The sequence below is a fragment of the Hemiscyllium ocellatum genome, chromosome 33 (genome assembly GCF_020745735.1).
Source record: "Hemiscyllium ocellatum isolate sHemOce1 chromosome 33, sHemOce1.pat.X.cur, whole genome shotgun sequence".
NCBI classification, from domain to species: Eukaryota; Metazoa; Chordata; class Chondrichthyes; order Orectolobiformes; family Hemiscylliidae; genus Hemiscyllium; species Hemiscyllium ocellatum.
The window spans coordinates 11765814-11784259 of NC_083433.1; the positions used below are offsets into that span (position 1 = coordinate 11765814).

Consider the following 18446-nt stretch of genomic DNA (forward strand, 5'->3'; position numbering starts at 1 on the left):
TTACTTAGTTTCATTTCTGCTGAATCCAGTTGCTGGTTCCAGTTGTTCGTCGTAGTGGCGATATATTGGGTCTAGATCAATCTGCTTATTGATGGAGTCCGTGGATGAGTGCCATGCTTCTAGAAATTCCTTGGCTGTGCAATGTTTAGCTTGTCCTCTGATCATTGTGTTGTCCCAGTCAAATTTGTGGTCCTTGTCACCTGTGTGTATGGACAGCTAGTCGTGGTGTTTAGTGGCAAGTTGGTGTGTGTGGATGCAGATTGCAAGTTGTCATCCCGTTTCTCCTATATAGTGTTTCATGCAGTCTTTGCATTGAATCCTGTAAATTATGTTTGTCTTGCACATGATGGGTATTGGGTCACTATAGGAAATACTATACCCATGTACCCACAACTACGGCAACTGGCACCCAAGCTACAAACCTTTACGCAAACCTTGATCAGGTGATATGGAATGTGGTGGAAGGAGCATTAACACCTTCACAGACAGATGGAGCTGAATGGCCTTTCTCTACCTCGTCCGTGCTTTACCTTCAAGTTTGTTTAAATCACGTTCAATTATGCTCTAAATTGTCCTTTAATCAAGATATGTTAGCTTACACATGGTTGATAAGTTAATTGGAAAAATCACTGTGCAGTAAATAGAGTGAAGTTATACTCTAAATTAAGAAAATGGAGCTTTATTCTGAGTCTAACCATTGTAGCTGCATGTGACCGTACTTGATAAGATAATACAAGGAAAGTTTATTTATAAGTATGTAAGTTAGTTCATTGAGCTTGTAGGTTTGTTTTCAGACATTTCGTCACCATACTGGGTAACATCATCAGTGAGAGCCTCCGGTGAAGCGCTGATGGTATGTCCCACCTCTCTCTCGATTTCAATGAGCTACATCACACTGCAGCACCCAAGAACTGCAAAAAGCAGAAGAAGAAAATCTATACAATGTTGCAAGACAAATGGGTACCCAATAAATACAATCCACCAATTCCTCAGAAACAAACCCAAACAAGCAGACACAACGCAACCAAAAACTATAGCCACATTACCTTACATCAAAGACAAATCAGAAATGACTTCCAGACTACTCAAGATTAGAGTGGTGCTGGAAAAGCACAGCAGGTCAGGCAGCATCCGAGGAGCAGGAAAATCGCCGTTTCGGGTAAAAGCAGGGATGAGGCAGGGAGCCTCCGGGGTGGAGAGATAAATGGGAGGGGGGGTGGGGCTGGGGAGAAGGTAGCTAAGAGTACAATAGGTGGGTGGAGGTGGGAATGGAGGTGGTAGGTCAGAGAGGAGGGTGGAGCAGATAGGTGAGAAGGGAGATTGGCAGGTAGGCCAGGTCATGGGGACAGTGCTGAGCTAGAAGGTTGGAACTGGGGTAAGGTGGGGGAAGGGGAAATGAGGAAACTGGTGAAGTCCACATTGATGCTCTGGGGCTGAAGTCCTGAGGGTCGAAGGCTGAGTTGTTCTTCCTAACTACTCAGACCCTTTGGCATCATGGTAGCCCACAAACCTTAAACACCCTTAAACAGCGACTACTTAACCTAAAGGATCCATGAGGTATCACCAGCAGAACTAACATCATCTAAAGATGCCATGTAAGTACTGTTTAAAAAAAAACTACATTGGACAAACTAGCAGCAAATTTGCCACCCGGATACAAGAACACCGACTGGCCTCCAAACAATACGACCCACTAGTTTCTATACATACAGACATAGAAGGACACCACTTTGACAGGGACAACACACAGATCCTAGGACAGGTGAAACAAGGACACGCACGAGAATTCTTAGAGGCATGGCATTCTAACCAGAACTCCATCAATAAACACATCGATTTAGATCCTATCTACCTTCCCTTTTTTAAAAAAAAGGAAATGACATGAACCACCTTAAGAAACCAAAACCTATAAATAGGGAGGCAGGACATCCCACCAGCACTTCATCGGAAACTCTCACTGATGATGTTACCTAGTCAGGGTGATGAAACGTCTGAAAACAAACCATTAAGCTCAGCGAGCTAACTTACGTACTTATCAACCTGAGCTACAAATCTTCTCAAAAATCGCTGGTTTATTTATGTCTAACCTGGGCTGAGCTGACTAGAGTGTGCCAGGGACAGTAGAGGGAGCCTTTGTGCCATTTGTACCATTTTTGACCTGAGGCCTTGTGTTTTCCAGGGCACTGAACTATTGCCGAATTTTCACTGAACTGGCAGAAACACTGTTGGAGATGGTCATCCGTTCACCAGGACAGGGATTGGGTGATCTCAAAACGCTCAACCTCATCTTAAACTGTGTTGGACATGAGCAGTATGAGGTCAGTTAACGCTCACCTTCAATCCAGTCAGTTCAGGTAGCAATGCTCATGAGTTGAGGCCAACATGTCCTAAGCTGCTTAACAACAGGGCAACCCAAAAAGTCTTTGTGCAGGCAGACACAACTCAGCCACTTTAAGCTGCTTTAAGTGCATGACCCCACAGCAACATTGACAAGGGTCACGTATTTAAACAAATTGCTGCCCATAATCGAGAGAGTTCATTGGTTGAGACTCCCTGTTACTTGGACCTGCTGTTCTTGTGTGGGTTTTAGGCCCTTTGCATTTCACTAACCCCATGTCGAAGCACTGACTAAAAAACAAAGCTATGTGATCAGTCATAAAAGACGAGACAAATAACTGAGCTGTTTTGGTTCATTGCGTTTGAATTGTGCAGCTGTTGTATTGTTCTTGACTGAACCAATTCCACTGACCACGCAGGAGTTAGTCTCAAAATTAAACAGCAATCACTAAATTCTGAATAGGTCCCAGGCTAGCAACAGGGCACTCTGACCTCTGTAAGCCAGCTGGTTGTGGTTCAGGTCCTAGTCCAGAGACTTCCACACAAAATCCTGACTGCACTTTATTGTCAGAAGTACCATCTTTCAAGTGAGATGCTAAGTCAGAACTTTCCAACTTTTTCTCGAAATATAGTGACATTTTGAGTCTTAAAAGTTGCCACTACCTCAGTCAGGGCAAGGTAAGGAAGATAGACGAGAGAGCGGGTGTAGGTGCTGGGTTGGGGGAAATGCAGAGCTGAGTGAGTGGGATGGAGGAAGGGTGCTGAGGTGAGTGTATGGGCTGGATGAAGACTACAGAGCTGCGAATTCAGCTGTGGGGAGGCCGCAGGGGTGTGAGGACGGAGTTGGGGGGGGGGCAGTGTTTAATCTTGGAGCAAGAATCATGCCTCAAGGAGCAAAGAGTTGAGCCACATCCACTAATTTAAAGGAGTCGTAGGTTATTAGCAGTTGGTCCCCATAGATGCTCCATTGTAACCATCCCTGCTAAACATTGGGAAGCCCTCTGTAAAACCAGGGTCATCAGCTCTTTGGGCTGATGTAAAAGGTCCCATGACACTATATCAATGAGTTGTTCCTGGCATCCTCACTGGTTATTCTCTGGTCATATGGCAGTGCTATTTGTGAGAGCTTGCTGTGTGTAGCTTGCTTGCTTTGTGTCATTCATTGTGATGACTACTTTTCAAAGTGTCTTACACGTTAGGAAACATTTTGGTCCGGAGATCATGTATATATGAGATCAGAAAGTGCTGGAGAAACTCAGCAGGCCTGGCAGCATCTGTGGACAAACAATAGAATTTCTAAAGAATCGCCATATTGGACTCAATGTTTCTCTCTCCACAGATGTGCCGGAACCACGTTTCCCATGTACTTTGATTTTATTTCAGATCTCCATTATTTGCTTTTACTGTATATGTTTGAACTTTCTTTACTTTGGGTGGGCTTTACTTTTGTATCTGATCTTTATGTGCCTGATGTCAAAGTGCTGTATGTTCTCATTGACAGAGGTAAATGAGAAACATTCAGTTTTCTTGTGGTTTAAAAACCATAAATATTTCTGTGAAATAATGCTGGATTGAAAGGTGAGTTTGGTCTCGACTGTTAGTTTCTCTCTAACGTACTGTGCATTGTGCAGGTGGCGGAAATCACATTCAATTTCTGGTATCGGCTAGCCGAAACTCTGCACAGGATGAAGGACCCCTCGGTAAACCAGATCTTCCGGCCGTATTTCCAGAGACTTACTCAGTCGCTCACTTTCCACTCCCAGATGGACCCTGATCACGTATGTCACCTGTGATAAGAAAGCATGCAAATGAGTTGGTGTATAGTAAGCCCTAGGCTTAAACAGTAGGAAAATGTTGGAGACTATCCCAAATCAAAATTTTCATAATATTTGCTGCTTCCAAGACTGTCCAGTGCACTCCTACCTTTATCTTCTAATGATTTTAATGTTCTATTGTTGGCACAGTAGGAGTTCAGGGAAGGTACATGGAAACCTGGTAAGCAATAGATCAACACTGAAATCCCCTTGATGAGTAAATGAGCATCATAAAGTGAACATTAACCCTTACCTCCACAAGTGTCAGTTCAAATCCAGCCCTGTATTAATGGAATGAAAACCTACTGTACCGTGGCAGCTTGTATGAAGTGAGTTTAGTCTCACATTAAGCAACAATTGCATTTCAGTCCTGAATCAGCAAACATGCTCAGACCCCACAGGGTGGCTGATGTGGACTTGTAATATCTGCAGTGCTGCAGTGGTGGCTGCTTAGGTTCATTGTTGAGGCTTGAGTTGAGGAAGCTTTCCTTTGTGCCTGTAGGTACGATGCCTGTCTGGATGTGCAGTATACTGACACTGAATTTGCAGCAATGTAAATCGCACTATTCCCCAGTGTTAACACTTTGAGAAAATTCACCTGATTTTATTAAAATACTTTGTTGGTTTGATTCTTAATTTGATCTTTTGCTGAACAATTGGAGTCTGAAAGGTTAGTTTTCTCACATCTCCTAGTGCCATCTGCCATTGTTAAAGGTTGAGGTGGTTTCCCAGTGCGGATGTTTTGAGGTCAGTGTTACCAAGTGTATTGGCTCTGTGCAACCTCTGGTAGCAGTGCTGACTGAACTGTTTCCTTAACAGGAGGGAGTTCTGGATGAGACGGATGATTTTTACGAGTTCAGACTCCGGGTCTCTGATCTTCTGAAAGATATTATATTCCTCATTGGAGCTTCGGAGTTCTTCTCGCGGGTAAGTAAGGCGCAATCTTCCCAACCATTAGTCCATACAGCTAGAAGGAAAGCAAATGAATATGGGAAAACCCATTCAACTTATTCATTCAGGCACCCTTTCCAATATTCCACTGTTAAATACCTAAATTTAGCGTGCGGAAGACCATTCTCCACACGCACGCACGCGCACAGAGTCCAGAATGTGCCCTTTCATCCCACTGACTTCTTGTCCCATGCTGTGTTTAGTTTAAGATTGTTTTGTGAATACATTTTGGGTGCTCAATTATACTGTTCCTTTCCAGTTGTATTCAACACTGAAAGATGGCAGCCCAGCCTGGGAGGAGACGGAAGCTGTGCTTTTCATCATGACAGCATTGGTGAAAAACCTAAACCCGTGAGTGAAAGATCTGTTGGACCACGTGGAGTGATGCTGAGCATGTGGTGGTGCAGTGTGAGATTGGCCTGGCTTTTTGGGGAGGAGCAAGGTCCCTTAAGCATCCTCATTCCATCAAACCAGTCATCTTATTTTGAATGGTGGGGTGTTATAGAATTTATTTTTGTGGAATAAAGTTCTGTAGCTGCTGGTAATCACCAAACATGTGTGCCCAGATAGTAGCAACTAGGGAGGGTATTGAACCTGAATTTAGTTGCAAGGTTCACTGGATAGCAACAGGAAACTGGAGTAATAAGATAAGCCAACTTTATTTTTCCCACTCATTCTCCATTTTAACTTGCTTGAATATATCCCTGTGGTGATAACCCTGATGAATTATGGAATGAGTGGTGTGTACAGGCACTTGGTATCTGGAGGTTCTTGTGCTGCTTTGGGCACTTTGATTTGGCCTCTGCATGTTCACAACAAAGTCTTGCAGAGTGCTCAATGCTTCCCAAATGAGCCTTCTCCATTTTGGCCGGTCATAACCAGCATCTCCCGCGAATCGGTGGGGATGCACCAACTCTCCAGGGAAGCTCTGAGAATATCCTGACAGCTTCCGATCTCCTCCAGGGAATTTCCTGCTGTCACCAAGTTCAGAGTGAGGCAGTTGCTTTGGGAGTCAGGCATGCAATCGATTGGAATTTACTTTCAAGGTGCCTTGGGAGAGAGGGTGCTGCTGTTGAATGCCTTCCTTGCCAGTAGGCTGCAGTGCAGGGAAATTCACATACTGATTGTGCTCACTCTGGGAGTGCAGTTAACTTTCAGATGGAGCAAATGTGGACTGTTGTCTTGACGGAATCACAGACCACCAGGAAACATTTCCAATCTTCATCCTTTAACAATCTGTGGCTTAATGGACTAGTCAGAGTAGCTGTTTGTAGCTAGTCTCCTGTCTGAGGACTGTTGCATGATGTAGAGAAACAGTGTGTTGGGATATACATTTGTTGGGTGGATTCAGGGAGGTAGGGGGGAGTAGCAATGCTCTCCTGCTTGATTGTATGTATCCATTAATGACGGTAATAACTTGGCTTTCCTCTGTTCTCTCCTCTTAAAACTCAATGTTGTATGTCTTTGGGTTGACTCCTAATCCACCTAACTTTGGAAGGAACATATTTTATTCAGTGTCTCAATTCGAAACATTGGCCATGCTGATAGGAATATTGTTAGGTGAGAACAGCACTAGTCTAGATGCAGGACTACCTGTGATCCAGTGTCTTAGTGACACTATCCAACCTTCTGTATTAGTAATGGCTACCTGGGTGTAATACTGAAGTGTCTTAACTAAACTTTGAGAAGGGGAAGGGCATTGGAAGGTTACAAAGCATAAATAAAAACCTGCTTTAAGTTGTTCCAACATCTCTTGAAAGCTGTTTGAATGCAAGGTATTGGTGATGAGATAAACTGTCTCCTCATGTACTCTGTTAATCTGCAAATGCCTCTGGTGGTAGCATTAACAGTGGCACCTAGTGAGCCCAGGATCTTGATGGGGGGGAACAAACTTTGAAATTAAGAAAACTGATCTTTTTCTTTGCACTTAGGGAAAAGGAACAAAGGCTGGGAGATGTTGTTCAGGCAGTAATCAGCCTCCCTGACAATACTCATTTAGCAGTACAACATTCTGGAGTCCAGCTGTTGGGTGAAATGGGTGAATACATCAACAACGTGCGATGTCTAGGTCAGTGCGGGTTTTTTCTTCCCCTCATCGATTGTCCTTGATGTATAAGGTGCATTGCTCCTCATTCAGTACTAGGCTGGAGTTATTCACTGAAAAAGATATCATGCTGTGATGACATAGATCCTCCTCCTTGCCTCCCCGGTGTCACAAAATCGAGTTGCCAGTTACCATGCCAAGAACTGAAGGAGCTGAATCTGCTTGCTGCCCCTTGATTAAGTGCCATGTATACAGTAGCATAGAGTCCTAGAACTGTACAGCACAGAAACAAGCCCTTCGGTCCAACTCATCCATGCCAACTAGATATTCTGCATTAGTCTAGTCCCATTTGCCATCATTTGGCCCATATCCCTCTAAACCCTTCTTATTCATGTATCCATCTAGATGCCTTTTAAATGCTGTAATTGTCCCAGCCTCCTCCACCTCCTCTGGCAGCTCATTCCATACATGCACCACTCCCTGTCCTCTTGGTCCTTTTAAATCTTTCCCCTCTCACCTTAAACCTATGCCCTCTAGCTTTGGACTCCTCTACCTTGGGGAAAAGACCTTGACTACACACCCTATCCATGCCCTTCATGATTTTATAAACTTCTAAAAGGTCATCCCTCTCCATCCGACTCTCCAAGAAAAATAGCCCCAGCCTAATCAGACTCTCCCTCCAGCTCAAATCCTCCAATCTTTGGGCCAATGGTATTGTGTTCCTCAGGTCATTCCCAGGTGATCTGATAAAGGCAGCGAGTGAATAACTGAGCCATAAAACCAGGAAATCCCATTTTCAGTGACTGAATTGTGCTGAGTTAGCACAGATAATTGGTGAATGTTACAGTTGTTCTTGACATTCCTAGTTTGAGGGAAACTGGCCATAATTTTCTTTTCAGGTCACTGCCCAGGAAATTAGGTGCATTTGAGATTTGTGTTGAGTTTAACTTTGTTTCTTCCAAACTCTCTTCCCAATATCAATATGGTGAAATAGCTCACTGGCTACTTCATTCATGAAGAAAGATCAAGGCACTTTCGAGTGACTGATGCCCATTGAACAGTGTCCCGGTTAAGATTAATGCCTTTGGCTGAAACAACTTAGATTTCAAGATGAATTAAATGAGTATATTGGTCAGAATTTTGAACTTCACCAGTATTCATTTTAAGATGGTCTGTTACAGCGCTGGTTTTACTAATCTTGACAGAAGTCTCTAATTATTCTTGAATGCTTGAGGCAGTCATTTAGGTCAATCGATGTCCGTAGTTAGATTGTTCTGTTGTCAACAGTCAGACATAGTCCTCCCATCACGTAATATTTACATTTGATTCCCAGGGAGAATCAGGACTACAACGTACGAGTAGATGAGTTAGGTGCAGGAGTAAGCCAATTAGCCACTTGCCTCTTCTCCACCATTCAGTAGAACTGATTTGATTGTAACCTCACCTCCATACACTCACCTGCCCCCAATAATCTGTCACCCCTTACTCACCAAGAATGTGTCTATCTTAGTCTTAAAAAAACTCTTGTTTCCATCAGCACGGTGGCTCAGTGGTTAGCACTGCTGCCTCACAGTGCCAGGGTCCCAGGTTCAATTCCAGCCTTGGGCAACTGTCTGTGTGGGTTTCCTCCGGGTGCTCTGGTTTCCTCCTACATTCCAAAGATGTGCAGGTCAGGTGAATTGGCCATGGTAAATTGTCCATAGTTGTTAGTTGCATTAGTCAGAGGGGGTGGATTTCTGTTCGGAGGGTTGGTGTGGACTTGTTGGGCTGAAGGACCTGTTCCCACATTATAGGGAATCTAATCTAATAATTTTTAGCAAGAATTCCAAAGACTGAAAAAAAAATTGTCTTAAATGAGTGGCTACATAGTTTTAAACAGTGATCCTTGTTCAAAATTCTCCCACAAAGGGAAACATCCTTTCCTCTCCTGTCCTATCCTAGCAGATGCAAGGCTAGTCTGGTCATCCTAGCCAACCTTTCCTTGTAAGGAAACCCCCCAGTCCTTGAATTAGTTTAGTAAACCTTCTAAGTGAATCCTTGGCTGTGGGATTTTCTCAAAATGCTTTGTATCAATTTTCCTTCAATCCTAAAAGTAACAGAATAAACATGCCAGTCCTCTTGCTGCTTCTCTGCCTAACTGCTGCTAGATTTGCTTACAAAATAAGTCATAATTTCCAGCAATTAATTGTATGTGACGCACTTGAGGGTATCCCAAGAGAAGGGATAACGTGCCATATAAGTTGCACATTATCTCTTTCTGTATCCCCTATTGCTTCCCACAGTCCAGTGACATTTGAGACATTTTGCAAAACCTGACCTCTCTGATTCTGATCATTTACCACAGCGCATAGCATAAGCTGAACATAGGACTTTACTGATTCTGTCTCATTGTTTTGCTGTGAGGTGCATCTCATATTTTTAAATCTAAAAACCCCCCCCCGTTTAAAGTTGTTGAAGTTTGTAGTTGCAGATTCAAGAGTAGCGTATCTCTGGAAAGACATTTTATTGTTTCCTTCTCAGAACTGGTGCTTAATTTCCTAACCCAACGCTTGAAACAAAAGGAGTTAGCGAATGCAGCTGCCAATTCAATCCAGAATATCTGCGCCATGTGCAGCGACGCGATGACTCGACACATGGAAGGCCTGCTGCAGGTCGCCTCATCCCTGGATGCCCTCCCCATCTCTTACGAATCCTCCATCGGGCTTCTGCGAGGTACAGTCATAAATCTCTTACCGCGGTGAGCAGCAATAATCATGTTTTATTCGTGATGCATCCTAATTTATATGCGCATAGCTGTGAATGATGTCAGCTGGCTGCATTTGTCTCCGAAAGAGCTGTTTATTTTAAGACGACTATCAGATAAAAGCAAAATACAGCTACTGCTGGAATTTTGTTTTATCGTGGGTTTATGGGCTTTGGGCATCGCAGGTTGGGAATATTTGTTGCGCATGCTGAGTTGATCTTGAGAAGGTGATTTGGAGTTGCCGCCTTGAACCATTGCAGTTATTGGGGTATAGGGGCACTTGCAGTCGTATTAGAAAGGGAGTTCCAGGATTTTGGACCAACGATATGAAGGAACAGTGACATTAAACCAAGTCAGGAAGGTGTGGGGCTTGGAGGAGCTCCTGCTGGTTATGAACTTGCCATGCGTCAACTGACCTTGTTGTTCTAGGTAGTTGAGATTGCCTGTTTGAATGTCAAAGAAGTTTTTTTTTAGATTACTTACAGTGTGGAAACAGGCCCTACGGCCCAACAAGTCCACACCGACCCGCTGAAGCGCAACCCACCCATACCCCTACCCCTACATTTACCCCTTACCTAACACTACGGGCATTTTAGCATGGCCAATTCACCTGACCCGCACATCTTTGGATTGTGGGAGGAAACCGGAGCACCCGGAGGAAACCCACGCAGACACGGGGAGAACGTGCAAACTCCACACAGTCAGTCGCCTGAGGCGGGAATTGAACCCGGGTTTCTGGTGCTGTGAGGCAGCAGTGCTAACCACTGTGCCACCGTGCCGCCGTGCCGTTTTGGCGAGTTATAGCAGTGCATTTTGTCAGTGATATGCACTGCTGCCACTATGCATCAGTGCTGGAAGGAGTCATTCTTTTTGAAGTTAGTTGATGGGGTGCCAGTCAAGCAGACTCCTTTGTTCTACAATCAGAAATAAAATTAGAATGTGGTGCAAATGCTTAACCTATAAGACAGCATTAATGGAGTGAGAAGTGTTCTAGTTTGATGGCTTTTCATCATCCTGAAACATTAAGGCGGTCTCCCTTTCCAGTTGCTTTCCACCTTGCTGAGTGTCTGCAGCACTTTCTGCGTCATCAATCCCTCAGTTTATTTGCTAAATATTTTCTGTTCTATTTCAGTTTCTGTAGCATTGTTGACCCCTGACTCGATTGCCCTGCTGATGTTACACATTATAGAGCAAAACTGCCACGTAAGGTAGCACAGCGTGATGACTCTCACAGTTGAATATCTCGGGTTGCTTGTAACGTTGCCTGTGACAGAAACTTCACCTGGCTTCACTGTAACAGTACAACTGAATGTGCATTCTCTGGGTTGATCAGCTGTAGAAAGACAAACTCTAGTTGCAACTGCTGTGTTTCTGCTTGTGAAAATTTCACCTGCTTGATTCATTAAAGTCCTAGTTACTACTGCTGTCCTCCTGCCATCTGCTGTGACTCAGTCTCTGAGGCCCTGCTAATGTGCTAACAACCCAAGGTTCTCCTCTTCTGCACAAGTGTTCACAAGTAGAGGAAAAGGCTGTTTCTTTGAAAAATCTTGATGCTGGTAGTGACTGGGATTTGGATTTGTCATTGTTTTTAATTCCCTGCCCCCGTAAGTAAAACTCCTCAGCATCTTGTTGAGTAAGTTGGAAATTAATTGCTTGAGTTCAATGTGTTTCTAAATTAACAATATCCCCAACCTAGTGAAACATTGATAAAAATTAACAACAGGATCATTAATGCCAAATTGATCACATCCCTTTGGATCTGATAAACCACAGCCTGGACTTAAAGCTGCAATCCCACTTTTATTTTGCCCTCCCGCCCTCTCATTTTCCCTTCACAGCTCCATTTTCTGACTTCCGATTGCTAAGTATTAGAGTCGTCTTGTTCTAACATACAAACTTTATATTAATTGAAATTTATCGCTGAGGTTAAAACAATTAGTTACCTGTTTGTCTTGATATCTGTGTATTATTACTAAACCACGTGATTGCAAATTTGACTTTGGATTGCAGTGATTAATTCTTGGCCTAGCACTGCCCCAATTAGCCTCCGGATCCATGGAAGAGAAAGCCAGGTGGGGGAACTATCAGGTCAGATTCCAACTCCTGATTAGCCAATAAGGCAGCATTAATGGTTCATTGGTAATTCCTGATCCACGGAGCCCTGTTGGTACGGCCTGTGCTGCACTGTGTTTGCGGCCTACACACATGAGGAGTGGCCGACGGCCTGGAGCCCCAGTGAGGGCTGAGCATGACTCTTGAAGCAAGGCATAGAATAAATCAAGCCTTTTATTGGTGAAAGTACCAACCCAAGGTTGACTTGAGAAGAATTACGTCATGATTTTTTTTTTGATTTGTGTAAAATACTGTTCTCGGAGAAGATTATGTCGGCTGCCCTGTTGTGAAGTGATGAACAATCTTGTTCTCACCAGGTGCCTCCTTGGTGTTATCTCGGATGCCATCAGACAAAATCGAAGAGACCTTCCAGCGCCTTTGTTCCATGCAAGTCACTGCTCTAAAGAAAGTAAGGAAAGTTGTGGTTTCTTTTTAAAATGTTCTTTTATGGGATGTGGGTGGATTTGTTGCCCATTCCAAATAGCCCTTAAACTGAGTGGCTTGCCTGGCCATTTCAGGAGTTCACTTAAGAGTCAGTCTTGTTGTTAAGAGTCTGGAGTCGCACATAGGCCAGACCCAGTGGGGATGGCAGGTTTCCTTCCCTAAAGAAATGTAGTGAATCAGATGGGATTTTACAACAATTGATAATTTCGTGGTCTGATACTAGCTTTTAATTCCAGATGTTAATTGAATTTAACCTCACCAAAAGTCTTGTTGGGATTTGCATTATGTCCCTGTTGCATTGACGTGTGCATCCAAATTACTAATGCAGCTGTGTCCCAGCGATCTGTTAAATGTTATGAGCGTTAATTCCATCTCCTTTATGGAGCAGAATAACTCTGAGAAATTGTGATTAACTGTTTGGCCCTAACTGACTTAACTCACTTGCATTACCCTGGGCAATTGTCACAAGTTCTTGGATTTTTGGGGCTTTTTTTTTCTCTCTGGTAGGAATGTATTTCTCTCCTTTCCTCCATCCTTTCTCTTTCCTCTCAGGCTCACCTAGGGAATACAAGGAAGTAGAACAGAAACACTGGGATTTGCCACATTTTTGGCCATAGATGATGGTATAGTGATGGAGTTCTCTTGGTGACATCATTACTCTCCCTTTAATAATAGACAATAGATGCAGGAGTAGGCCATTTAGCCCTTTGAGCCAGCACCACTGCTCATTGACTGATCATCCACAATCCTGCCTTATCCCCATAACTCTTGATTCCACTATCTTTAAGAACTGTATCCATCTCTTTCTTGAAAGTATCCAGAGACTTGGTCTTCACTGTCGTCTGGGGCAGAGCATTCCGTATATCCACCACTCTCTGGGTGAAGAAGTTCCTCCTCAACTCTGTTCTAAGTGGCCTACCCCTTATTTTTAAACTGTGTCCTCTGGTTCTGGACTCACCCATCAGTGGAAATATGCTTCCTGCCTCCAGAGTGTCCAATTCTTTAATAATCTTATACGTCTCAATTGGATCTCCTGTCAACCTTCTAAATTCAAGTGTATTCAAGCCCAGTCACTCCAATCTTTCAACAAATGATAGTTCTGCCATTCCTTTGGGTTAGCTCAGTTGGCTGGACAGTTGATTTGTGATACAAAGTGATGCTAACAGCATGGGTCAATTCCCACATTGGCTGAAATTGCCATGAAGGATTCATCTTCTCAATTTCTCCCATCACCTAAAGACATGGTGACTTTCAGGTTAAAGCACCACCAGTTATCTCTGTCTAATGAGAGAACAACCCTATGGTCTTGTAAGACTACGGTGACTATATCTTCCCTTTAACCCTCCCTTTTCTGAATATTTGGGATCAAGTTGTGTTATTGTGCCTGTGGGGTGTCTTACATTGTTACTGCAGTGAATGTTAACCTTTGTCCCTTTAAAGCTGCTGACATCTGAGCAGATCAATGGCTTCTCAGCAGACCCAGCTGTATGGTTGGACAGACTGGCAGCAATATTCAGGTACAGCTACTGCTTTTTGAAATCCATGTACTTTTTTGTTCTTCAGGATGTGGGCACAGCTGGGCAAGCCAAGCATTGTTGCCCATCACTAGTTGCCCTTGAAGGGAGAGGATGTTTGCACCATTCCAGGGGTCAGTTAAGACTGAACCACATCGCTGTGGCTCTGGAGCCGATTGTAGGCCAGACTAAGTAGGGATAGCAGATTTCCCTCTCTAAAGTGCTGCACTGTCTTAAACATTTCCATGACCCTACCCAGCATGGTGGCACAGTGGTTAGCACTGCTGCCTCACAGCACCAGAGACCCGGGTTCAATTCCCGCCTCAGGCGACTGTCTATGTGGAGTTTGCACGTTCTCCCCGTGTCTGCGTGGGTTTCCTCCGGGTGCTCCGGTTTCCTCCCAAAATCCAAAGATGTGCGGATCAGGTGAATTGGCCATGCTAAATATGTAGGGGTATGGGTGGGTTGCGCTTCGGCGGGTCGGTGTGGACTTGTTGGGCCGAAGGGCCTGTTTCCACACTGTAAGTAATCTAATCTAATCTAAAGTTAGACCTGAGGGCTGCAGGAGTGGGAGGCCATCCTCTCTCAGGGGAAACAGCCACTTTGAATTGCTCTGTTCCTGCCTCTGTTCGGGCATCTCTCAATTGCATTCCCACAAACATATCAAGATAGTGCCCAAGTTCCTCTGTAAGTAATCTAATCTACCCCCGGCCTGACAAGCATTCTCTCTCCCAGTTGACACCATTGAAATAAAATGACCTGATCATTATCAAGTTGCTCTTTGTGTGCAGTTGCTGTGCACAGAATTGATTATAATACTTCAGAGTGCTTCTTCACTTGCAGAAGACTTTGCAACATTCTGTGGTCATTCAAGGTGTGATATAGATGTAAGGTTCTTCTTTTTAACTGTAATGCTTACCTATTTCTAGTGTTTTGATTTTATTTCTGAAATTATGTACTCTGCACCTACCTCCCGCTGCCATCTCACTTCCCATCTTCTCTTGCACTGCCAGGCATACCAACGCAACAGTGGGTGAAGGGAGGCCACACCCCTGCCAGAAAGTCATTCAGGAGGTAAGGTCACAAAAACGAATGCTTGTTGTTTGTAAAGAAGGACGTTCTGCTGTCAAGACTGAAACAGAAAGGGAAATGCGCACAAGGTCAGTCAGCATCTGAAAGAGGGTCATATTCTGGGTGGGGGTCATCATCAGAACACAAGACCCACCTAGCGTGCTAATCCATTAAGCTACGTCTTTACAACATTTTCTCATGTCAGGTTCACCCTGTTTGCACCCATCTCCGCTTTAAGTCACTGGTTATAATGGAAGAGGGCTAGTTTCCTATCAAATTCTGTTCAGTCGTAATGAATTAATTCACTCTCAGGACCAGACTTCCCTGCAACTGGAGCAATTACTCCAATAAAGCCAGGTTTAAAAGCTTGAAGGAGTCTGGAATAAAGAGATAAAGGCCATACAATGTATTTTAATCTCTTAGATTTTGTTTTTAATTTGATCACATTGATCGAATAAAAGTCACCTCTTTCTGCTGAATCCCAGATGTTGTGGGATCAACCTATAGAATGGCCCCTTTGCTCAGCACCGAACGTAGAGATGGACAAATAAGGGTGGAAATACAATGAACGTTCTGGGCTCTTCTGAGCTTGGGGCAGACTCGAGGGACATTTAAGGGATCCTGATGTCACAAATCTGAAGGTATATAACATAAATTGAGCTGCATCTGATTTTGAACACTTCATTCGAGCAATATACATAGTTCAACTCTTCCACATGCTGTATCACATGGCTGTAGTTGGTACTGACTGGAGCAAGGCTAAATTTCATTGGGTCTAAAATCTCTCACTTTGCCCAATACCTGTAATTCAAAGTTCTTTTAAGATGAGTTGAATTTTTGATTGCAGGCTGAGAATTGGTGAAAGTGGTTCCCGATGAAAGCTTTTTTCCTTAAACTGAATTTCATCAAATCTTTTCAATTGCAGATATGGCCAGTGATTTCTGAAACGCTGTACAGGCACCAGGCAGATAATAGGATGGCGGAGCGGTGTTGTCGGTGCCTGCGTTTTGCAATCAGATGTGTGGGTAAAGGATCTGCTATGTTAATTCAGCCCCTGGTGTCTCAGGTGTGTGCCCGCAGCCATATCGGTCGACATTATGGTTCTGCACTGCATGGGGCAAATAACTGGGGAGATGTGATGTGATAACTACTGAACCACTGGGGAAAACAAACTTCCTTTGAAGCATGCTATAAATCCCAGACTATTTTGGGCACTTGGTAATGTAATTCCAGGGTGAAGCTATAGGCAGTTGGGCAAAATAAATGTGCTTTAAATTGCAGGTATCTGTAAAGGAAAGAAGTAAGGGCTGGCTGATTTGCAAACGCAGGAGACACAAGACAGAGAGGATTGGGAAAAGAAAGTGAAAAGAACAAATAGTTTAAAACCAAGGGTCTAAAGTGAGATTGAAAAATATTGTTTTGTTTGTGATGCTATATCGGATTTCAGTTGACTGAGTGGTTTCTAAAGAGGTTGACAGGGTCGTTGCTGAAAGGATGTTTCCCCTTCTTGGTTACAGTTTAAGAATAAAGATTCTCATTTAAGATGGAATTGAGAATTTCTTTTTTTCTGATAGTTATGAATCTTTGGAACGCTCTTCCTCAGAGGGTGCTGAAGGCAGAGCCATTGAATTTTCTTTTAAAGCAGAGTTGGATTTTTGGTTTAAAAAGGGAGTCTCAGGGTACAGAAGGTAGGCAGGAATGTGGATTTGAGGTCTCAAACAAATCGTTTTGAATGGCGGTGTAGGCTGGAGGGGCTGAATGGCTGCTTGCTCATAATTCAGATATGGTATGGGAGGTTGAATTTTTGTGTTGCTGTCACCGAATAAACTGTAATTACCTTGTGCATTTCTTGCTCTGTCTTCTCCCTTCCCTCTACCCTCCCAAGATGGTGAGTGTGTACCAGTCCCATCAACACTCCTGTTTCCTGTATCTTGGCAGTATTCTGGTGGATGAGTATGGCAGTGAGGAGAGCTGCACGCAGGGCCTGCTCGAAATGATGCAGGTTAGTTTGCTGGCTTTTGTGCACAGACCCTTAATGGAAGTAACGTCCGTATATTCTTGGATCCTAATTCAATTTGAGCTAACTTTTGGTTGTCAGTCACTTTGTAATTAAATCCTCAGTGATCCAGAGATGGAATTCCAATTAAGAGGTGTCTGTTAGTTTGGACGTGTAAAAATAAAGCAGAGGAAGAGAGGACCCAAGGTCACCTCACAAAAGATATATGACAGTTTAGTGTTGCTAATACATTTGGGAAGTAGCCATAATATGCTGATTCTCTACAGGTTATTATTAAGTCATCTATTAGCTGCACTGTTCCTCAAATCTTGAAGTTGTTTAACTAGATTCCCAAGTTTCAAAATCCAAAAATTATTATCATCCTTCCCAGTGAATACAACTATTTCCCATTCACCACCCACTGATTTCTATTTTTCAATGTCAGTAGTTCTCTATGACTGTATGATCACTGACTGATTCCTGGTATATAAAGCTTTTACACCCATTCACAGCACAAGTTGTCATTGGCAATCCCAAACATCGTCTGTCAACCAGCTAGGCTCCTGAAGGGAGCATTACAGCTGAACAACACCTAACCTGATGTCCTCCAGGAATTACTGGAAGTAGTCAGGGTCCTTGGCTGACTTTTCTCACCCCGCCCTATTTCAAGGGCATTGAAGTTAACCATCGCATCTGGGTTTCATCGAATCCCTCAGTGTGGAAGCAGGCCATTCGACCCATCGGGTCCACACTGACCCTTTGAAGAGCATTTCACCTAGACCCACCTACCCCCATCCTCTCCTCGTAACCATGCATTTCCCATAGCAAATCGACCTAGCCTGCACATCCCTGGACACTATGGGCTAATTAGCATGGCCTAATCCATCTACCTGCACATCTTTGGACAATGGGAGGAAACCAGACCACCCGGACAAAATCCACGCAGACACAGGGAGAATGTGCGAACTCCACACAGACAGTCGCCCGAGGCTGGAATCTAACCTGGGTCCCTAGCGCTGTGAAGCAGCAGTGCTAATCACTGAGCCACCACATTCAGCACTGGCTAGGATTCACTGGTCTGTCTACTCTGTATATATTTATCCATGGATGGTGCTGTGTGTTGTTAATATGGTCATTATTTAAATGAATATCAAATATTCTGTGCAATTCTTTCTTTCAGGCATTTTGTGGACCAACATTTCGGCTGCTCGAACAACCTCGAGGTTTCCAGAATCATCCTGACACTGTGGATGACCTTTTTCGCTTGGCAACGAGGTAAAGCGTTAGCTTCACTCACAGAGATAAAGCAATGTTCTACTTTCATGTATTTGTCAATTGCTAGTTACCTCATAATGATTGGTTAGATTAGATTCCCTACAGTGTGGAAACAGGCCCTTCAGCCCAACAAGTCCACACTGAC

At 43.8% G+C, this 18446-nt stretch overlaps 1 protein-coding gene across 1 annotated transcript in view; it reads left to right on the plus strand.

The window, feature by feature from the left end:
- Positions 1-18446, plus strand: part of LOC132831462 (transportin-3-like) — a 69061-nt gene that overhangs the window by 27081 nt on the left and 23534 nt on the right. The window contains exons 8-19 of the mRNA XM_060849622.1: positions 2180-2318; positions 3969-4115; positions 4971-5078; positions 5362-5453; positions 7034-7170; positions 9667-9858; positions 12319-12410; positions 13886-13962; positions 14973-15033; positions 15956-16096; positions 16916-17032; positions 18207-18301. Coding sequence (XP_060705605.1) covers positions 2180-2318; positions 3969-4115; positions 4971-5078; positions 5362-5453; positions 7034-7170; positions 9667-9858; positions 12319-12410; positions 13886-13962; positions 14973-15033; positions 15956-16096; positions 16916-17032; positions 18207-18301 — 1398 coding nt within the window. The remainder of the gene's footprint in view (positions 1-2179; positions 2319-3968; positions 4116-4970; positions 5079-5361; positions 5454-7033; positions 7171-9666; positions 9859-12318; positions 12411-13885; positions 13963-14972; positions 15034-15955; positions 16097-16915; positions 17033-18206; positions 18302-18446) is intronic.